Genomic DNA, 27,813 nt, shown 5'->3' with positions numbered 1-27,813 from the left:
AGACATAAGGAAAAAGAAAATCAACACAGCGCTATCGCAACACACCACATCAAGCGGCCACTCAGCTGATATGAAAAATGTCAAAATATTAGACAAAGAGAAACGAACAAAAATCAGATACACTATAGAGAGCTTACAAATAATGGAGAAAAGGAACAAAACAGTAAACATAAAAGAAGACACGGATTGCATTTCCGCGGCTTATTTGTTATGCCTTTAAATTCTGTTGTTTAGTTTGACAATTGTACCACATATAGATGGTATTAGCGATACGTTTTTATAATAGAATATTTAACATACATGTATATGTATGTAAGTCCATTTTCGTTTATTGTTTTTTGTTTGGTTTTAATTTTTGGACTTTGTTGAAAATTTAAACTATTTTTATAATTTCATGTCAAATTACGTTGGTAAATTGAAAAAATATTTAAATAAATGTAGTTTCGCCCCTGAGGAAGCTAAGGTGCTTAGCGAAACGTTGGGACGTAATAGTGGAGTTTTACTTGCACTAAAAGCAACATTATGGTCAAGAAAAGCCTATCACAACACAAAAATATTTACAATAATTTATTGACCGGCTACAACTAATATATATTTTAAATGTTTAAAGAATTTTGATGGTTTCAATAATGGATAAATTTTGAATTTTAATTTTTCTCAGTGCTACAATATTTTTGAAAAAATTTTTGGTGTCAGTTTATTAGTGTAAATTTTAATATTATACCGAAGTGCATTGGCTTCATATGGAAGTACTTTTTTCTTGCACTTTCATATGAAATTCAAGCACTTTCATATGAATCGAATTTATATGGGGGGCATATGGCAGTGCTATGTATTTTTATTTTTTTTTTATATTCAAATTGTGAATTTGTATTTGTGCTTATTCTTTAGGGCAAAACAAAAACAAAAGTGCTATGAGTGTATAGGGGTTGAGCAGCTCTGACTAAAAGTGTCTGACTGGACAATGCCTCTATACACTGAAAGAATAAAGACTGGTAAAATCAACCGAAATACGGGCCAATTCAACCGAAATTACTGTTAATTTTTATCCATCGCAACAAGATGTTGAATCAACGGCGCACAAATCGTTGTTTCGTAATTGACCGTTTTAGTAGTCAAATGAACAAAAAAAGTTGTTACCACAGCTTTGTACGCAAGTACCTATATTGCCATTTAAATAAATAAATGAAAGGCGCGATAGCCTCCGAAGATATCTAAGGCCGAGCTTCTCTTCTAATTTGCGTCGTGCTCCTCTTGATTTCCCCTACAAATTGGCCGGACGGGAGCTACATGTTTTATGCCGACTCCGAACGGCATCTGCAAGGCAGATGAGTTTTCACTGAGAGCTTTTCATGGCAGAAATACAGTCGGAGCGCTTGCAAACACTACCGAGGGGCGACCCAACTTAGAAAAATTTGCATCTAATTGAAAAACCTTATTTCTAAAATTTTAAGTTGCTTTACACGGGGTGCGAACCCAGGCCATACGGTGTGGCAGGCGGTGCACGCGACCATCACACCTCGGTGGCACTTACTAACCGAACGTCAATTGGGCTTACATCAAATATGCTGGCACACATTAAACATTATACACTTTATTATTTTGTTTTATTAAACGCACTTTCACCAAATTTTATATTTTATAACTTATTTAATTTATAGTTTTGAACTTCGCTTTGCAAATAGAAATGAAAATATTAGTCTCAAAACTGATTCTCAATTCTTCAGTTGCAGCTCAGCTCATTCTCAATTTCTTCTCTCGCATGTAGTTGCCACCCTTGATTATTTCGAACAAAACTTGTATAAATGTTTGACATAACATTTTAAATAGAGAACTTGTAAGTTATAGAAAAGTAAAGAATAAAATCGCTAGAGGGTAATTCAACAATGGAGCAACTTTACATGTAATTCGGCAAGTTTAATTTTCGTAACATTTTAAGTTGAAAGATTTCAAAACAACTCAAACTTTTATGTTGTCGGAAACATCAATATTAAAAAATGATGTTTTTTATTATCTTATTAAATTCATTCGCGTGAGTGAAAATTCATAAAAACTTGAACAAAATGTTACTAACTTTGGAAAAATCCTGTTCGTTCAAACAAAACTATTGAAACAAGAGGGCGCAATTTTGCATTTCGCTTGGAGGAGAAGTTGCAAAATTGTACCCGATATATAGGTGTCCCGGTTTCTCATAATAAATTTCAAAAAAGGTTTTTCGTTTTGTATTGATAACTGAAAAACTAGTTTTTTGTTGTGATCCCATTTTGTGTGTTTTTCGATTTGCTGGTTTTCTTATTTTGGTATTTTTTTTTAAACAAGTGGCACCATCATCATAAGTACAAAGTAGAGAGCACAGTGAGCGTAAAATTCTCTTTGAAATTTGCTCAATTTGCTTGTATTGACTGTTATTCGCTGTTAAAATGACCAGTGAGATCAGTTGTGTTAACAGAAAAATCAGTTAGATTGACCAGGAATCTGTCAATTTTATAGAATTTTGTTAACTTAGGAGTGATAATTTCTCTTCTGTTGAAATGACTTAACTAATTTGTTCGTTTGACAAAGAACTCGGTCGAATTAACCGTAATTCGATCAATTTCGCCGAATCTCCTTTAAGTCAAGAACAACAGAACCGAGTTGTTGATTTTACTATAACCAATTCTTTCAGTGTAGAAAGTGCGTCATCACGAACAAATTATATAAAAATCAGCCTTTATAAAATGACGAAACTAAGGTATAATCTTTGTATATTTTTTGTGCCATTTCACCTTTTATAAAATGACGAAGGTCGGGCAGTCACGGGCTCTTACACTAAAAGCTTTCATTTGACGGGAAAGCGAAAGAATTAGAGTTCCACAAAAAAATAAGAGCTTATGAACCTCCCTAATGGATGCGTATAATATGTAAGTAGAAACATTTTGAAGAATGTAGTTAAATATGCAAATATAATTGAAAGCATTTGTTAAGAATCTAATTAATAGTTCAAATCAACATCTTATTTACATAAGTATGTAAAATCCATTTGAATATATGCCAGATTATTTAGACGGAACTGCTTTCTATAAATAAATATAATTACATATGTACATATTTAACTTATTTGGCCCTGAAAGTGAAATTTGGAGATTTTACAAAGCACATAATTTAATTTTGTAGAAGCTGACTCAATTAATTTTATGTACAAATGTTTGTATATATGTATGCTTATGTGTGGTGAATGTGAGCTTTTTGTTTTAAATAGCTAATCACATATAATGAAACATATGTACAAACATACATTCATACATATTCAGATAAATGTGTATCCCAATGACGTTTGGTAAATTTCAAACTGCTAACATTTTCAAAACTTTCCTTAAACTCGCATCTCCATACTAGCTATTCTAAGTTTGTCTGCATTTAATTCTTATGTTTTTGAGTTGGTGAATATGCTTTTCTGCATGTATGTATATATGTATGTTTGTATAAATATGATTGCCACTTCTTAGATACTAATGATGCTAACCTAGGCACTTTTGCAGCCAATTAGTAGCAAAACTTTTAATTGTCTACCACAATGCAAAACAGGCATTATAATATACTTTAACATATATAAGTATTTTCAGATGTTTTAAGATAAAAAGACATACATTAGGGTGGCTAACTAGTTGTGAACCGATTTTTTTCTACATAGTTCTTCGCAGATCCGAATTACCTTCCTTGAGCTCTTATTCTTCCTTTCCTTTACTCTCGCAATCTTCTTATTTCTCTACATATCTGCATTTCTTCTTTCTGGCTGCTTCTCCCTATTTCTTCTCTCCTCTCTTCTTTTCGATCTCATTATGACCTCCTTTCTTCACCCACTTCTTCTCATTTCCCTTATCCTTCAATGCGCCTCAGTAAAGCTGATAAACACAAGAGGACCTTAAATATGCTAACTCTTTAGAACTAATTCTTTGTTTAAGCTATGCCTTTCTTTATGCAAATCTGACATGTACGTACTTATGTGTGTATGCAAATAAAAAAGTAGTTGTACTTTCCAAACGGAAGAAATTGAAGCTTTTGTTTAGATTAATTGCAGTAATTTAGCAAACCACAACAATTGAGGACCAACGAAAACGACGAGAGGAGAAGAATGTTTATATCAAATTTGTGGCAGAAGTAGATATTTAAACATAATAGGAAGTGGAGGTTAAAAGTTCAAAATGGGAATATATCTATAGAAATTTAAAAAAAGTGGTATTTGTTTGGAAAAGAAGTACTGAATATAAGGATGGCGAGGAGAGTAGGGGAACGAGGGGTGAGATGAACTGAAATATTTCCAAAAGTACGTTAGTAAGCCAACAATTGTAACGGATGGAGTATTAATGTTTTAAAGTAAAAGGAGTATGCAATTTTAGCGAAGTATGCGCTTTCTGGGAACTAATGAATTTCGTTTGGTCGAATATAAGGTATAGTAACCCTATATTTGACTAAGATCTTTAACTAGATAAATAAAGGACAGATAAGTAAAGAAGGATATAAAAGAAAGAAGGGGAAGATAGGAACGAGGTGGTGAAATAAAGACGATAAGCAGGAAAGGGAAACACTTTTAATTAGAAGGCCAGTATCTGAACAGTATGTTGTGTACAAGAATTTAAGTATTGAAAATAAAGTAGATGAAAAAGAAAGAGGGGAATGGTGGAGAAAAATGAAAAATGTAGAGCGGACGCAAAGAGAAAAAGCCCGGGGCGGAGAAGGCGTGGGAAAAATAAAAGCGAGAGGAAGTACAAAAGAAGTGGAAAGAAAAATAAAGAAGACAGACCAAGCGTTGAAGGCAAGGAATAAAAACTCGTGAGCACTAAGAAAGTCGTGAGTACCAAGTACTCAAGAAATTCGATATTTAAACAGAGGTATATGTGCGTCTAGGAAACTAGCTTAGTTAACTAGAGCCCGCCCAAATAGAAGCAATTTCGGACTTTTTAAGAACTTCGTCGGTTCCTTGCCGGTAATAACCCATAACGACAATTTTTCGTCTTAAGAACGGCTTATTTTCGGTAGCGAATTATTTTCGTAGATTTGTCGATTGGTTATCGGCTTCTTATTCCCTATTAATCGGCTTCCGATAGGTTTCTTATAGGCTTCTTGGGGACGGGTCATCGATTTTATATTGAAGTTTTATCGGAATCTATAACACGCCGATGACAAATTGTTATAAATCCAATAACATATCGATAACTATTTGATAACAAATGCATAATATGCCTTCTATAATTTTTCGAGAACAAATAGATAGCTTTGTGATAAAAAATCGATAATTTTTCGATAACTTTGTGATAACATATCGATAACGTTTTCATAACGAAGGGATGCATCTCTAATAACATATCTATAACTTTTTGATAACAAATCCATAGCTTTGCGATAACCTTTCGATAGTAAATCGATAGTTTTTCGATAGTAAACCGATACCTCTTCGAAAGAATCGGTAACTCATTGATAACCTTTATTGTATGAATTAAGCGGGGGTTGCCCTTATTGCTTTTAAATGTATGAAAACATTTATTTGAAACAATTTTTAATTTATAATTAATTTAGTAATTTCGGAAAAATGTAAACAACATGTAATCCAGACGTACAAGGCGACAGCCGTCAAAGCCTTTTCTCCAAGGAGTGAGATTGATACGATGGTTGAAGTGTTACAAACGCATTCAGGCACGTCATGCCTTAGGTGTTGTAAATTTTTTAAGGTTTTCCCAAATTATTAAATAACCTGTATTATCTATAGCAAATTTCGAACGCTTAGATAATAAATCGATAATTCATCGATAACATGCCTATAACCCGATAACTCGTCGCTAAAAAATTGATGGCACGCCCATAAAACATCGATAAGAAGCTTAGAACTCATCGGTAAAAATCTTATAACACTCTTGCATTTCTTTCTTGTTAACCCGAAACCCAAAGAAATAACAGCACAGTTTGAGTAGATAGCCATCCTATCCTTTAAAAGTTGAGCTTAACCCTAAAAGTACCATTGAGTTTATCGATGTATCCTTTAAATAATGACAACAACTATCTTAAACTAGTCCCGAAAAGAGTTTCGAAAAAGTCCAGAAATGAATTTAAAGTGGTCCTGAAAAGAGTTTCGAAATGACCCTGAAACAGTCCCGGAATAAATTAATACTTAAACCGAAATAGTTCTGGAATTACAGGAAGAATCGAAAAAATAGTCCAAAAAAATAGTTTCGAGCGTTTGTATATTAAAGTTGTTCGCTTTTTCATTTCCTAGGCCACCGTTGTGTTATGGTAGCTTGCTCCGCCTGCCACACCGTATGCCCTGGGTTCGCACCCCGGGCAAAGCGACATCAAAATTTTAGAAATAAGGTGTTTCAATTAGAAGAAAATTTTTCTAAGCGGGGTCGCCCCTCGGCAGTGTTTGGCAAGCGCTCCGAGTGTATTTCTGCCATGAAAAGCTCTCAGTGTAAAACATGTAGGTCTCGTCCAGCCAATTTGCAAGGAAAATCAAGAGGAGCACGACGTAAATTGGAAGAGAAGCTCGGCCTTAGATCTCTTCGGTGGTTATCGCGCCTTACATTTATTTTTATTTATTTAGAAACACAACTTTGATGACAATATTTGTTTCGTGATCGGTAGGTGGTACATCATCTACCAATTTTTTTGCCTGCAGGGTTCGTTTTAGTGTGTTTGCGTTCATATATAACAGAGTTTGTTTTTTTTTTTTTTTTTTTAATAAATAACCACAACAAACAAGGATGTGTGTGATATTCAAATTACAATTGTTTAATGGGCAAATCGATAATGATGTGAGGCTGGTCGATTACTGGTTAATAACAAGCAACAATAACAATAGCAGCAACAACAAAACAGAATTGACATCATATAAATTGCAAATGTTACAAAAATTGTTATTGTTGTTATTGTGGTTAAAGTTGTTGGAATTGCTGCTAATATTGCTAACGCTAAAGTTGGTAACTGCATGAACGAAGACAACAAATTCACTCACTAATAAATACATATATTTAGAAAAGTAGCAACATAATTTCATTAGGTGTTGTTGTTGTTGCTTTTTAAATTCTTGCTGTTGCTATGTTTGTTGCCATGCTTCCATGTTTCATGTTGTTATCAGCTTTTGCTTGATTGTGCACAGCACCAAATTCGATTACAACAGATTTACAAGCCAAACTTTAGTGGCAGGCAAGTCTGTTGAAAATGCCAAGCATACAAGCAACAACAACACTTATATTATATGTACAATCTCATAAGTGCTAGCCTTAATGCCTGCATCGTGTAAAGTAACAAATTACAAAAACAAAAACGAAATATTTTCTAAAAAGCATTTGCAACGCAAAATGAATTTGTTAGACACTTTTCGTAAAATTAGTACCAACAACTCCATTCCTTGCTGTTTTGGACTCAACTGCTAACGTATCCTTCTACTTTCATTCAAATACATATTTGTTTGTATGTATATGTTAGTAAGCAATAAAATGTGAAACAATTTCACTACTCACAAAATTTATTAGATTTTCTGGGTTTTCTGTGATAGTGCCAATATACCCGTACATATAACACATCTCGAATACACACACATACATACGTAACTTCAGATTTGTAACATGAAAACTACTTAAAAATCTGTGCATCCTTACAACCGATATTTAGAATCTACCGGCCACCCTATTTAGACAGTTAGATATGTCTTTATGTAGAGAACCCCGCAAACATAATTATGTGTCCGATAGAAGCCCCAATAATGTATGATACTATTTACATGATCCTGAAAACAATATCTTGAAATAGTCTCGAGTCGATCCCCAAAGCTACTTGGAAGCGATCTGAAAACGGGCCTATAATGGTCTAAAACTGATATTTGAACAATCAAAGAACAGCACCGAAACACAATCTCGAAACTCTCCTGAAATTAACAATATTCTGTCTTTGGATGATGCCAAATTATTCCTGAAACCATATCCGAAGATATCCTCAAACGATTCCGAAATATTCTCGAAATGATACTTTAAACAATCACGAAATAGTTTCAAACCTATACAGAGCAGCTACAAAAGCTACAAACATTTTTCCGAAATTAAACCCAAATGACCCCAGAATCAGATGCGAAATATCATCAAAAGTATCCTTGGTGTGATGGTAGCCTGCTCCGCCCACCACACCGAAAATCCTGGGTTCACTCCCCGGCCAAAGCAACACCAAAATTTAAGAATCAAGGTTTTTCAATTAGAAGAAAATTTTTCTAAGTGGGGTCGCGCCTCGGCAGTGTTTGGCAAGCACTGTGAGTGTATTTCTGCCATGAAAAGCACTAAGTGAATACTCATCTGCCTTGTAGATGTCTTTGGGAGTTGGCATAAAACAAGTAGGTCCCCTCCCACTAATTTGTAGGAAAAACTAAAAAGAAGCACGACGCAAATTTGAAGAGAAGCGCGGCCTAAAATCACTTCCTTATTCCGAACACAATACCGAAATAATAACGTCGTGGTCCAGAAAATAGTCCGAAAATAACACCTAAATAAAACGAATATTAGCCCGAAAAGGGTTGCGATATAATTATCCTGAAATACCTTCAAAAGTTTCCCGGAGACAATTCCAAAACTATACTGAATTATTCCCAAACACAATGCTAATATTTTGAAGACTCCCAAAATCATAGCCCTAAACCTAGATGATCCTTGAGTTATCTGGAAAGTAGTCCGGACATGATCAGGAAATCATCCCGAAATATTATCAAAACTATTCTTATTCCAAACTCCCGACATAATTATCTTGAAATGTCTTCAAAACTTGCCCGAAGACAATTCCAAAACTATACTGAATTATTCCCAAAAACAATGCTGATATTCCGAAGACTCCTAAAATCATAGCCCTAAACCTAGATGATCCCTGAATTATCACGAAAGCTGTCCAGACATTATCAGGAAATCATCCCGAAATATTATCAAAACTATCCTTATTCCAAACTTAATCCCTAAAATAATTACGAAATAGTCTAGAAAATAAAACCAAGATGATTCCGACATTAACTAGAAAATAAATCCCTACATAATAATAAAAAAAATGCATCAAAAATATCGCAAATGCAACTAAAAAGCTATCCCGAAATTATACTGAATTACTCCTCCCGAAACAATCCCAAATCACAGCCTCAAACAACAAAATTTTAATTTATAGGGATAAAAGTCTTAAAATGTTCCAGAATACTATCCGAAATCATTTCGAAACGTTTCTTTTAAATTTTTCCTCTGGGAAAACATTCTCGAAATGATTCAGAAATAATGCTTATATATACACAAAGCAATTAATCCCAAAGCGGCATCGAATTATACTTAAAATGCTTCCGTAAGGGCTCCGAATACTTTATTCCAATGGGAGGGCTTTACCGTTGCTCATATAAGTGTCTAAAGCGATAAGTATGTGAAACTTGAGTCATAGACTCAAAAAAAAACTTATTTCGAAAATGGGAATGATTTTTCGCCATAGAAGTTTCTTACACAAAACGAAGGAATGTTCTCAAAAAACAGGGAAACCTGCCTAACGACCATGGAAGTTTTCTTCATTATTAAAATATGGTATACTAAATATACTTAAGAAAGGATGTCTATGGTGAAAAGTCAATCCCATTTGCAATGTTCTGAGCATCTTTTTTTCTGTGTGTAAGGGGCAAAATATAAAAATTTATATATATACGTATTATGAGTCATATCAGGTTGTTGTTTATAATATTAACGAAATCAGGGCATATTGGACGACAATCGCAAGAAAAGAAATATATTATTAAATAGCCTCCTGGTTGAGTCTCCTGATCGCACATTGGGAGTTATTAAATAGGCAAAAATTAATCCAAGTATCTAGCAAGCGTTCTAGTTCGAAATTAGGGTAAAACGGAGACCTAATCTAGAGCGCTTTCTAAAAAAATTTTGGATCCGAATATAAGAAACTAATCTTTTTTTGGAATAAAATGTTGGCTGGGTATACTTTTCGAAGTATATTTGTCATTTTATTTATTTGAATTTTAAATATCATCTATCCAAAGTCTTCACACTGTACTAAATCTTGTATTTCAATTAATGTTGCATTGATTTTATAAAAGCTCTGTATACTTTTTCAGGATTTTAATGGTTTTATTGGGCTTTTCGTGAGAATTAAATAAATTTCCAGTTATTTAGTTGTTGTTGTTGTCATAGTTTTTTCATTTGTACATTACCCAGATATTAGGAAAAGCCAATGCCACTTAACCTCAAATTACTGTCTGCTCACTAACTTTTGCCTTAGTAAATAACACACTGTGGTCTTACGCTGTTGAAAGCTGAAGATGATAAATGAAAAACAAATTTACTTCGAATGGGTCATGATAAATAGGAAACAGGAAGATTTTTTGATATAAGAGAAAAATTACAAAACTACCCACCAATTCTTTATTGTCTTAGACTTTTGGAAAATAAAATGCATTTAAATTCGATGATTTCCCGATGTTTTATTATTAGTTCATTTCACATACTTACAAGGAGTTACTGTATTACAATTCCCTAACTTGTTTACTTTTACGAGCGTCTGGATTATTCGCAATGTGATTCTCGGATACTTCTTTGATATAGCTGAATCTGCCTTTTACCTACAATACATTCCTACCTTGTTTTGGACTTAATTTCCGCGTACTTGTATTATATTGTGCTTACGCAGTCGTTTTGGCGACCGCCTTGGTGTGGTGGTAACGTGCTCCGCATACTACACCAAAGATCCTGGGTTCACGCCCCGAGCAAAGCAACATTAAATTTTTAGAAACAAGTTCTTTCAATTATAAAAAAGTTTTTCTACGCGGGGTTGCCCCTCCGCAGTGATCTGGCTAGCACTCCGAGAGGATTTTTGCCATGAAATGCTTCTCAGTGAAAACTCATCTGCCTTGCAGATGCTGTTCGGCATCGGCATAGAACATGTAGGTCCCGTTCCAGCAATTTGTAGGAAAAATTAAAAGGAGTACAACGCAAATTGGAAGAGAAACTCGGCCAAAATCTCTCCGGAAGTCATTACGCTTTATATTTTTGTTTTTTTTCTTATGCTGTCGTTTTTGCCATAGCAAAGTTCGTTTACTACATAGTGGCGGGTTTAAGGTATAGTGATGCGAAATACTGGCCAAATCCCCAAAACGAAATTTCCTCCATTTGAAATGGCACATTATTGCACCCCTTCGGGATAATTTTACGAGCATTTCGGAATTGTTTTAAGAATCGTATCAGATCTATTTTATTGCTATTTTTGGGATAAGTTTCAGTATTATTTCCTTATTTGTTTATGAACTTTTTCCTTTTTGAGACTGTTTCTGAAATTCTGCGGAAGATTACCCGGTATCAGTTTCAAAATAATTGATCATCACTTAACGCTTATATCAAGATACATATGTGCCCAGCACCGTTTGGCGATTTCTTTTGAAATGAAATAAAGGTAATTTTCGGACTATTTCTGTATTGTTTGAGTTTTATTGAATTTATTTTAGTATTCTTCTTTGGTGTTGTTTTCAAATTTTTTCAAAAAAAAAATTTTAGCTGTTCCTAAGACTTTTTCGGAAATATCTCTGGATTATTTCTGGACTTTCTCTGCGTCGTTTTTTGGTTATTTCTAAACCAGTTCGACATTATTTTCGTTATCAATTTTACACTATATCGGAATCATTTTAGGAATGTTTCAGCCCGTACTGTTTTAAGTGTCATATTGGTACTAAACTCTTCTCCTCCCCTTCCACAAATTGTTTGTACACCAAGTATTATGGATCTATGTTAAATAAATTCAAAGTTCAAATGATTTAAAGACCTTATATACAAGGGATGAGCAAGACTAAGGGTTTTGTATTTTTAACAATTGCTTAGGACTGGATCTACGTGTCCTCATTCCCTTTCCTTTCAAAACAGGCTGCTGGTCCTTTCAGACTATCAAATATACGTCTGCAAAATTTCGTCTAAATCAATCTATCGGTTATATCATAATAGAGTCGCAAACAAAAATATTGACACATAAAACACCTTCTTCTTTAAGGCAATTCCAGAAAGCAGTGTCCCCTCAGAATACTCATCATCAACCAGAAATCTCCTCTCTTTAGTGAGAAGTGTAACTTTGTTTATCTAAGGTCGTAAGTCCTGCGCATCTATCTTCAACGCTTAGCAGCCGGCATTTAGTGCCCAGTCTTTCCTGCTTCATCGCTTTGTGCTACATTATCCTTCATTTCATCTCTAAAATCTTGTAGTTTTTCTTTGATACTCTTTTACAATTGGATGTGGTTGTCTTTAATTATTTATTTTCATACAAACAGCAGAAATCAAGTATTTATTCATTGTGTCAGTAGTTTTATTAATATTTTATTTTCGGTTAACCAAAAAGTTCAACTTTATTCTTCATTCACTTTGTCCGTACGGTTTCAGGATTTGTTTAGTTCATTTCACATAGCAACTTAATTTATGTGAAAATAATTCATTACATGAAGTAAGCTTGAACTTAGTACTATGTAGTTCTGTTTAATTGAAATATGTGTACAGAGTGAAACGACAAATTCCTCAAAAATGTTCAGCAATTGAAATTTAGATTTTATTTTGGAAAATAAGGATTTTCCACTTACATGCTGATTGGAGCATACCATAAGTTTGCTTAAATGAAATTAAATTTTCTTACAAAACTGTGTACAGTTTTAGTATAGCGTGGTTGGGGTGTACAACGGGTGAGTGTACGGTCTTGCGAAGTGCAATATCTCTTAAATCTCGCTCTCGAACGTAAGCAGTGCACTGAGCAGTATATGTGCAAAGTGTGAAGTAAAATATACCGAACATATCATCAAAATATTTCGGGATTTGCGAACTGTACTATAGTGGTCCTGTAAAGAACGAATGACCACACTGGAGTCAAATGTGTAATGAGAGTGAGGCTGTACCACCAAGTATTGCTGGTTGTACTGCTTCATCAAAGACGTGATCTTCTTTTTCTAATGATGATGAACGATAGATGATGCAACCGGCATAGACTCTGAGCTATGTTAAATAATAAAATCCATGTGATGACTGCCTCCGCCAAGCCATGGAGATCGGTCTTTTTTGATATTTGCCACTACAGTCGAGAAATTGAGCTGGCATGGCTTGGCACCTCCCAGTATCTTTCAGTTAAAAGAAGACATCAACCACTCATTTGGAAATTTGCTGATCAAGTAACAAAAAACAAAATCAATCAGCAATAGAGTTTACGATTTTTTCTCGAACACAAGCGAGATTTTCGAGATCCGAGAAATCGAGAACTCGACTTCTCGCGAGAATCTCGTGTCTCGAAGTACTCGCAAATCTCGCGAGCTTCTCGACATAAACTTAATTGCTGTATGCACAGTATTTATACACTTGGTTTTTTTACTTGTGAATTTTTTGTTGATTATATTGCTTTCCAATGACATTGAACTCAAGACATATTTATCTAATATATAAAATTCTTCTGTCACGGTTTTAGAGGCTGAACTCCTCCGAAACGGCTGAACCGATTCTCATGAAATATTGTGAGCATATTGGGTAGGTCTGAGAATCGGCCAACGTCTACCTTTTTTTTGCTATGTGTCTAGGGTCTTGAGACCAAAACGTGGACCCGGGTACCCCTAGAATATGTTTATACAATACGGATAGCAAATGAAAGCTGTTGATGAGTGCTATAGTACTGGATAATTTTCACACCCCTGGGTGACTAGGGTCTCGAGATATAGGCCAAAACGTGGACCCGGATACCCATAAAATGTGGTTATACAATATTGATGTCAAATGAAAGCTATTATGAGAATAATTTTCATACAACTGGGAGGCTAGGGTCTCGAGATATAGCCCAAAACGTAGACCCGGGTACCCCTAGAATGTGTTTATACAATATGGATATCAAATGAAAGCTGTTGATGAGTGCTACAGTACAGGATAATTTTCATACAATTGGGAGGCTAGGGTCTCGAGATATAGCCCAAAACGTGGACCCGGGTACCCATAGAATGTGTTTATACAATATGGATATCAAATGAAAGCTGTTCATGAGTGCTATAGTAAAGGATAATTTTCATACAACTGAGAGGCTAGGGTCTCGAGATATAGCCCAAAACGTGGACCCGGGTACCCCTAGAATGTGTTTATACAATATGGATATCAAATGAAAGCTGTTCATGAGTGCTATAGTAAAGGATAATTTTCATACAACTGGGAGGCTAGGGTCTCGAGATATAGCCCAAAACGTGGACCCGGGTACTCCTAGAATGTGTTTATACAATATGGATATCAAATGAAAGCTGTTGATGAGTGCTATAGTACAGGATAATTTTCATACAACTGGAAGCCTAGGGTCTCGAGATATAGCCCAAAACGTAGACCCGGGCACCCCTAGAATGTGTTTATACAATATGGATATCAAATGAAAGCTGTTCATGAGTGCTATAGTACAGGATAATTTTCATACAACTGAGAGGCTAGGGTCTCGAGATATAGCCCAAAACGTGGGCCCGGGTACCCCTAGAATGTGTTTATACAATATGGATATCAAATGAAAACTGTTGATGAGTGCTACAGTACAGGATAATTTTCATACAAATGGGAGGCTAGGGTCTCGAGATATAGCCCAAAACGTGTACCCGGGTACCCCTAGAATGTGTTCATACAATATGGATATCAAATGAAAGCTGTTGATGGGTGCTATAGTACAGGATAATTTTCATACATTTGGGAGGATAGCGTCTCGGGATATAGCCCAAAACGTGGACCTAGAACACCTAGAATGTGTTTTTACATTATGGGTATTAAATTGAAACTGTTGATGTGTGCTATAATACAGAGTAAGTTTTACACCGCTGAGTGACTAGAGTCTCGAAATATAGGCCAAAACATGGGCCCGGATGCCGCTAGAATGTATGTATTATGGATATCAAATGAAAGCTGTTGCTGAGAGGTCTGAAGTTCATTATGATATTCGATTTAGTCGCATCAACCTGGCAAAACTGATAAATATGCATGCGAAGCCGAAATAAAGACATGAATTAATAATACCCACATACTTATTTGCATACGTCCTATTCGATTTGCCTGGAATTTCGCATATAAATTTGTCTATATTAGTATTTACGATGCTTTTTGCCGGGAAGTATAATAAAATGACGGACTGGGACTGGGATTAGGACTAGGACTGGGACTGAGACTGATACTCGGAGTGGGACTGGGACTGGGACTCGGAATGGGACTGGAACAAAATACATACCACCCTCTGGGACTGGCAATAAGAGATGAAGAAGAAGGAGAAAACTTGAGAGAAGAGAAAAGAGAGAAGGAGACTGAGAAAGAGATAGAATGAAACGAAGATGGAGATGAAGCGAAAAAGACGGAGGGAGGAGTGAATAAAGAGATTAGGAAAAAGTGTAGAAGCGTAGAGCAGAGTTAGACGGAAAAAGCTTTTTAAAATGTATGCAGATAGGCTAAATTTAGGGCAGAACAACGTCTGCCGGGTCTGCTAGTTACAATTTTGTTCACAATATTTTATTTTTTAACGAGACATCGAGAACAAGGCTTCTCACGAGATTGTCGAATCTCGAAATACCCGTAATACTCGCGAGCTTCTCGACTTTCAATTCAGTCGCTACATTGGCAGTATTCTATACATTTCGGCGTTTTTAGTTGTGGTTTTGTGGAAATTTTCACTTGTGCTCCAGAAGAAATCATAAGCTCTATATAAAACAGCAGATGAATCGACTAAATCTAATGTGGAGAAGCTCGAGAGCCTTACGAGCCTTACGAGCCTTAAGAGTTATTCGAGACTCGAAAGTCTCGCGAGAAGGCGAGACTCATGAGAAATCTCTTCTCGAACAAGTTCGAGAAATCGTAAGCTTTAATCAGCAATGAAACTGATAGCTGATGCTTTTTTCATTCGGTTCTTATACCTGCTTAGTAGGAGCGATATCTGATCTAAGGATAAAAACTAGCAAAGGAATATATGATTGCATACCGCAGCTTAACCGTGAGACGTCAAAATCTCATGCACCATTAATGAATGAGTTTTAGTGAACGCAATGATTCCAGCAGACTATCGGCCATCCATTTCTGAGCAAAAGGATCTAGGTAACCTGCAGGACGTAATGTCTCTCAAGCATTAGCAATGACTGCAGGTGGCCAGCGGGATTCCGATTTCCATCCAGCCCGTAAATTTTATTTATTCGGGCTTAGAGAACCATGCAGCAGCTCCACGCGATATCATTATGGCGCCTTGCCCACAATGCCCACCAGATATATGTTCTGTATGACATCTAATGCCAAGGTAGGTGCTTCTCTAGCGCCGTTGATATCAACCAATCCTGAGTATTGTAAGCGTATCAAAATTTTTATTAGGTTTTTGTTGTTTTAGTACCCACCAAAACACTTCCCAAACATCTTGTGAGTGTTGCGGATAAAGGTAATACTTTGTCAGATATTAACCCACTGCGCTTTGCAACTAGCTCTTTCTGATAGTAGCCCGACTGCTCTGAAAGTCTGTTAATATGGCAATCACTTGGTAGGCTGTCGCTTTGAAGTTCACCAGATCACTCGATTGTGGCCCTACCACAGTCCGCTGAGTCAGCTCCGATGCACAGAAGTTTGCTAATGAATACAGATACTTCTGAACAAAACAGGGCACTTTAGTTAGTGCCGAGTAGGACAACAGAAAAGCCTCTTCTATGTCTAATAAGTACGTTGTTTTATTAAAAAGCAAACAATTGTACCAAAACATATCCGCACAGGTACCGTTGCGTATACATAACATTTTTTTTATTGCATTTAATATATAACATATAACTAAGAAAAAATAATTCCGTCTGAAAACAATAAAAATAAAAAAATGCAGAAGTGACTTTGGTGTCTAAGTTTAAAACATTTAATAAGTTTCCGCCAAAGGAAATTAAATTTTCTATTTCTGTCTTAAACTAAACGCCTTATCGTAAATAGAAAAAAATTTAAAAATTTAAATCTAAAACCACACGCCACAAAAGGTGAAAGCAAAATTTTTAACGCATAGTTTAGTAGTAAAAAATGTCAACCCACATAAAATTGAAAAGAAACTAGTAAGAAATAAAAACAGATAGAGGAATGAAAACCAGAAACAGACAGATGACAATGGCACCAATGGCGGCTTTGACGCTGCTTTTTGCTTCAGAACGCGCGTCAACGGCATGTCCATGAATCGTCATAAAATTCCAAACAGAAAGCATAAGAAACTGTTGTATATACATATGTGTGTGTTTATACACTTGAAATGCTGTTCTTTCCGTCCTCTTTGAGAACCTAGTCAGTGAAGCACAGTGTGGCTTGAACTCCTAAACAAGCACCTTTTTGGCCGCCAAAACATGTTTCATATTTTAGGACGACACTGTTTTCATTGTGCTGTGGTGAATAGGTTCTATGTCGTCGGCTGAATGGAAAACTCCTTCAACATCTCGGTTAAGGTCAGCTTTATGATGACTTTGGCGCTGCGGAATAATACTCTCCCGGAAGCAAAATAGACACAAAAAATATGATGTGCAGAGGGTAATTTTGTGAAAGGAGTCTCAGATGATGAACTTGACGCGATATATCTCCGAGCATATTTAGGCCGAGTTTCTTCCAATGTGCTTCGTGCACCCTTTCCCTACGAATTGGCTGGATCCCTTCCCTAGCTGTTTTGTATCGGCTTCATGATGAGTTTTCGCTGAAAATCTTTCATGGCAGAAATACGCTGGAGTGTTAGCGAAGCTATAGCTGAAGGGTGCTCCACTTAGAAAAACTTTTTTGTGCTAGTTCCCGAAGAGGTTAGTACCTAAGCGCACCAGACTTAATCCAGGAAAGGACTGCGCACATCCGCAATACGCACTTTTCAGCGAATGGTTTTGCGGTCACAACAGCAAAAACAACAACGGAGCCCTTCCGCTGATGCTGCAAAGATTGTCTAAAAGCTGCCCTTGTCAGTGCAAATAGCAAGTGTAGGGCTAGTCCTGGCTGTGGTGAAATTATATTGAGGGTTGGCTTTCTTAGATTGCCGTCTCGCATCTAATGGAACAACAAACTTTAGTTCCCTTTGTGTATGTATATTGGAACGATTTTGCTTCATCCCTTACCAGATTTGGTTTAGAGGCATACATCTTTCACCCTTTTGCCAGCTGCGTGTCATTTTTCGTTCAAAAATCAAATTTGATAAGGAACGCAAATGGGCGATGGCTTTAAATATGAGTATTTTGATATGTAACACCGTCCTACCGTTAGAGGATTGGTTGCCCAAGATGAAGACAGATTGGCAGAAACTCGGTGTTTGAAGCTGCAGGACCCAGACGTCTAAATAGACCGGAAATGGGGAGGAATATCCAGGCAACTTTAAATAGACCGGAACGGGGGTTGAGAAACCGGCAGGTGCTTCTGCTAACAGGTCACGAGTCCTTAGGGCACTCGATGAGAGAGAAAATAAGCTTGACGTCGGAATGAAAGACGCCAAGTTTAAAATGTTTTCATAATCGTTAGTAACAGCTGATAAGTGTTGCGCATATACATTTAGAGCAAGCCGAAATTGCCTCTGTAAACGTTATGTAGAGGCGACTTAGATGGTTTAGAATATACCCGCGGCAGGTATGCCTGTCGTAAGAGGCGACGAAATTACCTAAGCCATTAACGGGGTTAATGGCACTATTTATAGTTTCTCCAACCCAATTTTCAACCTCACCTGCCCGTCGCGAATCCTGTCAGTCATGGACGTAGGGGGTGGGGCTGGATGGCGCAGAAGGTTCAATGTGATCAAATGGAATCGTTCTCGAGATGGTCGGGCTTGTACATTAATGGTGGTTGCTACCAGAATGTACCGGATTTATATCCGGCAAAGGACCATCAACATAGAGTCTGCATTTTTATTACGCAATCGCACAAAGACCAATGCAGGCGCTGTAAAGACGTAAGTATCAAAAAACCGATGACTCATTTTGTACTCATAAAGGATTATTTATTGAATGTCTTCAGAGCCATTAGATGTATAATTTGTCGACTATTTTATTTGGCTAAACGACTAATTAGACTGATTACTCGTTTTGAACTCATAATCAGTTCTTACGGGACATGAGTGTGTTATGTTTCGACTCATTATTATGATACATTTTGTACTCCTAAAGGACTCTTGTTTGAGACTCTTCAAAAGAAAGGATATATAGTAAGATTGATTTGAAGCTAAGCGAGCTCTGACAAAGTTTATACCGATGGTTTTTATTAATTATTTGAAAAAATTAAAATGTGTGTTAACCTTTAAATCAGTAATCCACATACATTCAAATAAGAGTCAACTTTCAATTATGAGTCGTAAATCAATTGGAACTTAAAGTGCTCCATTTGATGTGCTTATTAGTGAGTGCGTAGTTTAATTGTTTTTGTTCTGGAAAACTTTGAATAATTCAATTACGACTGTTTAACGGGAATGACTAATTTTGTACTCACAAAGCAGTTTCACATGAATCACAACGGAAAATTGAACAAAACGTGACTTGATGATTGCACATCGCCACCTTAAGGAGCCCCCCATGTGCATCTCTGATATTTATATATAAAAACAATATTTTCTATTTTGCTGTTATATGATATGGGTTCGCTTTAAACTTTTTTATATACATATGTACCTACATACATACATACCTGTTATGGCAGCCAAATTTAGTAATAATCCAATTAGTTGCTTCATTGTCGTCAATGTTTTGTTGGTTGTTGGGGTTGTTGTTGTTTTGCTTGTGTTGCTTGTTTTCGGCGGTTGTCTCTTTTTTTTTTTTTTTTTGTTTTTTTTTTTTGTTTTTGTTATTGTTGGTGTTATTGTACTTTCGCTGTCGACGTTTTTGTTTAGTCGGAACGAATCTTTTTTTTTTTTTTTTGTTATTGTTGTTTTAGCAGTTACATTGTACTGCAAACGGTCGATAAATGGTCACACAAATGTTGCTTGTTGTTGGTGGTTTAAATTATTGCTAACACAAATAAGTATGGGGGTGTTAGCTTGAATCTGAATAATTTTATAGTTTTTTAAATAATATATATATTTTATTTTTTTATTTTATTTTAAAATTTTAAATTGGTTTAATTTTTACTTATTTTTTTGCATTTTATATTTATTGCACTTTTATGTTTAATAAATTTATAGTTCGAACGCCACTTTATTTGTTTTAAAAATAACTTTTTTAATTACACATCTCGTTATCTTTTTATGTCAATGAGTAAATCCTGTATTTAAAAAAAATAGCTTGAAATTTTGCAACATACATGAAGAGAGTACGCTTGTCATTATCATCAATAAGGCAGTGTAACACAGCCCGTTGTTAAGTTATTGCTTTAATACTTAGGCTGGCGCCACGAGCGCTGCAACACTATTTCGTAATACTGGCGTTATGGCGCCAGTAGCACCAGTCACACTAAGCTAGTAAACTTGATTATATATACAAAGAAATAAAGCTTTCTCGATTTCCAGCGTTGCCATCATCATCTTTTACAAAACATTATTGAGCAAACACCTCAACTCAATGACACTGGTGGCTGCAATAATAATTTCAATGAAATTTAGCGCCCTCTTTTCGTCTGGCCAAGCTAGTTAGTTGCATGTGGAATACCGATATACTCTGGCTCAAGAACCAAATCTTAAACTAGAGTATATCTTTAACTCTCTTGATTTAAGTTATAAAAGAACAGAGCGTTCCGTTTAAAGCGTGCCATTTGCGAAGGAAATGTGTTGATACTTCCTTGACATCATGAATTGCGTTGAACGCATCTATCTATAAGAAAAACTTCATTGTGGCTCGGCCATAAGACCGTGTAGCTGATAAGGAGGAACCTATCCCGTTGGGCATGTAGAGATCAGCTGCAGTTCAGAGCATGCTTAAGTTTAATTGAAATGATAAGAAGTAATTCATTTCGAACCTAGTTACCGCTGAATTGAAACTTTCTTCCCGAAGAGCTTGCTACCTCACTTTCAAAATGGGTGAAAGTTCTGCTTCGAGGCTATTTATAAAAAAACTCAAAAGTATTCGAATATCTGTATTTTTGGATCGAAATCTTTGAGAATACTTAATGAATGAAGATTAAGAGAGAACGACAGACGATGTGAGATCGACATTGTGAGGAGAGAAAAAATCCCCTTATAACGAAACAAAATTTTTTTGGACACCCATGGCAAATGTTTAAAGGCCTACGATTTGAGGGCACGCGCCTGTATTGGCTCTTAAAGGGGTTGGAACATTTGCCTCAGGTTCTAGTGAAAGCCAAATATGGTGATGTCAGATGCAATTAGTTCAATGGATGGCACAGAAAAATATAACTATTAAACCTTGTGCTTTTTGCCAGAGTTGTTGTGCAGCAAAACAAAGTTTTTTTTTGTGGCATTTGGTTGTATAGGAGCTTAATCGTCAAGTATTGTCGTGCTCTTGGAGATCACAGGTTAGCCCTAGATCAAAACAGCGACCAAATTAAAAAAATTACAATGTTCAAGAATAGCAAAAATCAAACTGACTTTTTTAGCAACATCTCAAAAAAAAAACAAGGAAGGTTAAGTTCGGGTGTACCCGAAAATTACATACACAGTTGAGAGCTATGGTGGCAACATAAGGGAAAATAACCATGTAGGAAAATGAACCGAGGGAAACCCTGAAATGTGTTTGTATGACATGTGTATCAAATGAAAGGTGTTAATGAGTATTTTAAAAGGGAGTGGGCCTTAGTTCTATAGGTGGTCGCCTTTTCGAGATATCGCCATTAAGGTGGACCAGGGGTGACTCTAGAATACGTTTGTATAATATGGGTATCAAACGAAAGGTGTTAATGAGTATTTTAAAAGGGAGTGGGCCTTAGTTCTATAGGTGGACGCCTTTTCGAGGTATCGCAATAAAGGTGGACCAGGGGTGACTCCAGACTTTGTTTGTACGATATGGGTATCAAATGAAAGTTGTTAATGAGTATTTTTAAAAGGGAGTGGGCCCTCGTTTTATAGGTGGTCGCCTTTTCGAGATATCGCCATTAAGGTGGACCAGGGGTGACTCTAGAATACGTTTGTATAATATGGGTATCAAACGAAAGGTGTTAATGAGTATTTTAAAAGGGAGTGGGCCTTAGTTCTATAGGTGGACGCCTTTTCGAGGTATCGCAATAAAGGTGGACCAGGGGTGACTCTAGAATGTGTTTGTACGATATTGGTATCAAATTAAAGGTATTAATGAGAGCTTTAAAAGGGAGTGGTGGTAGTTGTATATGTGAAGGCGTTTTCCAGATATCGACCAAAATGTGGACCAGGGTGACCCAGAACATCATCTGTTGGATACCGCTAATTTATTTATATATGTAATACCTGCCAAGATTTCAAGGGTTCTTTATTTCGCCCTGCAGAACTTTTTCTTTTTCTTCTACTTAATATGGTAGGTGTCACAACCATTTTACAAAGTTTTTTCTAAAGTTATATTTCGCGTCAATAAACCAATCCAATTACCATGTTTCATCCCTCTTTTCGTATTTGGTATAGAATTATGGCATTTTTTTTCATTTTTCGTAATTTTCGATATCGAAAAGTGGCCGTGGTCATAGTCGGATTTCGTTCATTTTTTATACCAAGATAAAGTGAGTTCAGATAAGTACGTGAACTAAGCTCAGTAAAGATATGACGATTTTTGCTCAAGTTATCGTGTTAACGGCCATGCGGAAGGACAGACGGACGACTGTGTATAAAAACTGGGCGTGGCTTCAACCGATTTCGCCAATTTTCACAGAAAACAGTTAACGTCATAATATCTATGCCCCTACCAAATTTCAAAAGGATTGGTAAATTTTTGTTCGACTTATGGCATTAAAAGTATCCTAGACAAATTAAATGAAAAAGGGCGGAGCCACGCCCATTTTGAAATTTTCTTTTATTTCTGTATTTTGTTGCACAATATCATTACTGGAGTTGGATGTTGACATAATTTACTTATATACTGTAAAGATATTACATTTTTTGTTAAAATTTTACTTTAAAAAAATTTTTCTTTTTAAAGTGGGCGTGGTCCTTCTCCGCTTTTGCTAATTTTTATTAAGCGTACATATAGTAATAGGAGTAACGTTCCTGCTAAATTTCATCATGATATCTTCAACGACTGCCAAATTACAGCTTGCAAAATTTTTAAATTACCTTCTTTTAAAAGTGGGCGTTGCCACGCCCATTGTCCAAAATTTTACTAGTTTTCTATTCTGTGTCATAAGGTCAACCCATCTACCAAGTTTCATCATTTTAGCTTTCTTTGGTATGAATTATCGCACTTTATCGGTTTTTCGAAATTTTCGATATCGAAAAAGTGGGTGTGGTTATGGTCCGATTTCATTCATTTTAAATAGCGATCTGAGATTAGTGCTCAGGAACCTACATACCAAATTTCATCAATTTACCTCAAAATTTACTCAAGTTATCGTGTTAAGGGACGGACGGTCGGACGGACATGGCACAATCAAATTTTTTTTCGATCCTGATTATTTTGATATATGGAAGTCTATATCTATCTTGATTCCTTTATACCTGTACAACCAACCGTTATCCTATCAAACTTAATATACTCTGTGAGCTCTGCTCAACTGAGTATAAAAACAACAAATCGATGATATTTAAAAGAGAAACTGACACGACAAAAGAAAAGAAGTAGAGAACATGAACAGAAGAGGATGTGAAAGAAAAAGGGAACTATAATAACAAAAAGGAGTAAGAAGTAAATTAACGTAAGGGAAAGTAAAAAATAAAAGAGAGGCAGAGGAAAGGAAGGATTAGATGTCAAAACCGAAGCCGGATCCAACGCGGCGGAATGTTGTCAATTTGTTATCGATGAGTTATCGGCTTGTTATCGACAGGATAATGCGTGTTATCCATTTCTTATCGACGAGTTACTGAATTGTTATCGTTGTGTTATCGAAAGGGTGTAGATGAGTTATAATATTTTCAACGAAGTGTGATAAATTTGCTATCGATAACAATAGTGCTTGATGAACTGTCGATTTTTTATTAACAATTTATCGGTATGTTATCGAATTAATGATTTGTTTATAGAAATGTAATCGATATGTTATCAAAAAATTATTTCGGAGTGTTACCAATTAGTATTGATATGTTATTGACTCGCTTTGAACCAGTTATTTTTTTTTTTTGATCGAAAATGTATCGATTTATTTTTCAAAACTCATGGAGAACTTATTCGAGTTATCGGTATGTTATCGAAACTGCATTTATAGAAAGGTAGTTGATATGTTGTCAAAAACCAACTAGTATTGCCATGTTATCGACTCGTTTTCGAACATTTATCGTGTTTTTTATCGATTTGTTTTTCAAAACTCATGGACAATTCATTCGAGTTATCGGTATGTTATGGAAAATTATTGATTTCGCTATCGAAAGGTTATCTATATGTTATGAAAAAGCTACAGATTTGCCTTTGAAAAGCTATCGATTTGGTTTCGAATAGTTACTAATTTATTATCGGCATATGATTGATCTGTTTTCAAAAACTTATAGATTTTTTATCGAAAATATTTCGATTTATGTTCAAAAAACACCGAAGTTTATTAAAAGTTACCGATTTGTTTTCGATTTGCAATCAATATTATCAGCATGTTAAAGCTTATCGATTTGTTATCAAAACGATAACTCGACTATAATTTCGCTTTCAATAATAAGCCGTTGATAAAACAATAACTTGTATAAGTGGTATGAGTTGAACAAATGACCTAGTGAATTGAAATAGACATTAAAAACAAAACATTTCTTTGATGAAAGCAATATTTGCCTGATAAAATGTTATATTCTGTTATAATAAGAATTGTTTTTTATCCAAATTACCATTAGCTGAAAAGAATTATAAAAGTTTTGAATAGTAATGCAATTTTTTTTTGCTTTTTGAATATTGGAATCCATTTTTATTTTTTTGTTTTAATTATCGAAGCGGAAATATATTTAAATAATTATTTTAAGGCCAGCTCAATTCAACCAGAAATTCAGTACGAACATTTCCATTTTTTTCGATTTTTTTTTTTATTTTCTTTTTTTAATTTTATTTCATTATTGAGTATAAAAAAATAACTCAAAATACGGCAAAAAAAAATTTGGAAAAAATTCCTTGTTTTATTTTGTTTACACAATAGAATCACAATTTGTTTTTTATAAACAATGTTTGATTGATAAAAACAAAAAAAAGTTGCTCAAATTAATTAATTAATTAACGAATTTTTACAAATTGCTTTTTTATGTTAAATACAGGATCGAGTATTTTTAGTTTTTTTTAACTATTAAAAAGAAATTTAATTTTATTAATTTAACTAACTAGCTGCAGAACTTAGCCGCACTGGAAAAATATTCTATAAAAGCGTGCAATTACTGGCATATGCTGATGACATTGATATCATCGGCCTAAACACCCGCGCTGTTAGCTCTGCTTACTCCAAACTGAGAAAGAAGCGGTAAAGATGGGTTTGATGGTGAATGAGGACAAAAGTTCTTGCTGTCATCGAGCAAAGAGTCAGCGCATATTCGCCCTGGCAACCACGCTACTGTTGGCAGCCATAATTTCGAAATAGTAAAAGACTTCGTTTATTAGGGAACCAGCATCAACACTAGCAACAACATCAGCACTGAAATCCATCGAAAAATCAATCTTGCCAATAAATGCTACTTTGCACTAGGTAGGCAATTGAAAAGTAAAGTCTTCTCTCGGCGAACGAAAATCATACTCTACAAGTTACTTATCGTACCCGTCCTACTATACGGGGCAGAAGCATGGACCATGACAACAGCAGATGTAGCGGCTTTGGGAGTGTTCGAGAGAAAACTTCTTCGAAAGATTTATGGACCTCTACGCGTTGCCGAGTACCGAAGAAGATTTAATGATGAGCTGTACGAGCCCATACGCAGACGTCAACATAGTCCAGCGAATTAAAACGCAGCGGCTGCGCCGGCTAGGCCATGTTATGCGAATGAAAGATGATGCTCCGGCCAAGAATGTGTTGCTATCGGAACCCGCCTATGGAAGCAGAGGTAGAGGGCGGCCCCCACTCCGTTGGAAGGACCAGGTGGAAAACGATTTAAACTCCCTTGGTGTGACCAATTGGCGCCAGTTGGCGGAACGAAGGAGCGACTGGCGTGCCTTGTTGGACGGCCATAACCGTTTAGATGGTTAAGCGCCAATTAAGTAAGTAATTTAAATAAAAATTTGATTGACAAAAGATGAGACCTTATTTTTACAAACAATTACTGTTTTCCTTAAGTTTTACATAGTTTTTTAACTAATTTTAAAATTTCTTTAATAAAAATTTTTTTTCAGCCAAAACTAATTTTTTTATCTTTTTAGCATAGATGTAAAAAGCATTTTTGTTTTTTTTTGTTTTTTCATTAGAAGAAAATAAATTTTTTTTATTTTTTTTTTTCTGCCAAAAAACGCAAACCTTTATAACGTCCACCTAGGTCAATAGAGAACTAAGTCAAAAATCTGAAATTTTAAGTTATCTTTACTACCGTGTTTTCAAATTCATTCAATACCATCCGATATGTATGATCCATTAAACATTAGTTCCACAACTCACTCAGGGAGGGGTTGGCAGAAATTAGAAATGCTTTCGGTGCAATCAATAAATTGTTTGCCTTTTTCGAACTTTGTGATTTTGTTGAGCTGATCGCTGTTTTGATGTAGGTGTGAAATATTTTTAGTTTTAATACATAATCAACATTTTTTTTTTATTTTTCATTTCAACATTATTAATAACAAAACATGAAAAAACATGCACTTGAAAATTCTTCTTCAAATTTTATTTTATTTTTTTTTTTTTTTGTTTTTTGTTAAAGAAAAATATTCTAAGCCATATTCAATTAACTTAAAAAATGTGCATATATATTAATTAAAAATCAACCGACCATAAGCATTCACTCACACTTGTAAATACATATGTGTGTGTATAGGTATATATTTGTTTGTATGTAAGTCTGCACACTGTTTTTATATAAATAACACTAACTTCACACTCAGCATTTTATATATTTCACGCCCCTAAGCTAACTTTCAATTTCAATTTAAGTTTGTAAACTTTTTATTATAATTTCTGCGAAAATTATACACAATATGTATTTAGATATTTATTAATTTTGAAAACAATTTCTTTGGCCTTTCACAGCCTTTGGCTCTTTACTTGACACTAATTCCGTTGCACTGGCTAAACACAACTGACTATCTACTATCGTTGGCTATGTTGTAGTGCTGCCCACAAAGTATATTTTCATAATTTTTCTTTTTTTTTTTTTTTGTGTGTTCTTTATGCCCTCAAGTCAGCTCAAGTTATTCAACGTGGCAAAAATACTCGCATGTAGGTACATTACAACATTCATTCAATATAGAATAATATGTGTTTGTTTGTGTGTTTGGTAGCTTCCGCGTACAAACAAGATGACACTTGCATATACATATGTACATGTTTATGTGTACGTATATGTGTGTTGATACACATAAACAACAATAAATAAAATGTTGCCAATAGGCCCTTGGGGTTGTGTCTTTAAGCTTGTGTGCTGTGTGCTGTGTATGAGTTTTTCTTCCGTTGCCGGCAAGGGTGCAGCAATTTGTGAAATGTCACTTTGTTACGAAACCTTTCTCACCCTCGTTAGTGCTTGGCAATATTGTTGCGCAACATTTCTGCGCATTTCTCTTCGAGTCTCATCGCATTGAATGAACAAGCAACAAGTTGTCGTTATTGAGAGTTGAGAGTTTATGCCGGGAGCGCCATTAAAAACCTCAAAATTGTTGAAAAATCTCGTAGGGTGCGCACTCCGAGCACTGTG

At 35.4% G+C, this 27,813-nt stretch overlaps 1 protein-coding gene across 12 annotated transcripts in view; it reads right to left on the bottom strand.

Moving 5' to 3' along the window:
• The window catches only part of fipi (factor of interpulse interval), a 642,136-nt gene extending 614,563 nt beyond the window's left edge, over positions 1-27,573 (bottom strand). Inside the window, exons 1-3 of one of the 12 annotated variants that reach the window (XM_067768273.1) lie at positions 26,896-27,573; positions 26,500-26,660; positions 19,644-20,216 (exon numbers count right to left, since the gene is read on the bottom strand). In XM_067768273.1, the coding sequence (XP_067624374.1) occupies positions 19,644-19,689 (46 nt within the window). In that variant the 5' untranslated portion in view covers positions 19,690-20,216; positions 26,500-26,660; positions 26,896-27,573. The remainder of the gene's footprint in view (positions 1-19,643; positions 20,217-26,499; positions 26,661-26,895) is intronic. The other 11 variants (XM_067768280.1, XM_067768275.1, XM_067768276.1 and 8 more) reach the window with 11 other exon arrangements.
• Positions 27,574-27,813: the final 240 nt, after the last annotated feature.

The sequence above is a fragment of the Eurosta solidaginis genome, chromosome 2 (genome assembly GCF_040869045.1).
Source record: "Eurosta solidaginis isolate ZX-2024a chromosome 2, ASM4086904v1, whole genome shotgun sequence".
Classification (NCBI taxonomy): Eukaryota; Metazoa; Arthropoda; class Insecta; order Diptera; family Tephritidae; genus Eurosta; species Eurosta solidaginis.
Note: the sequence above shows the minus strand (reverse complement) of the source record. Positions and strands in the feature narration are given on the sequence as shown.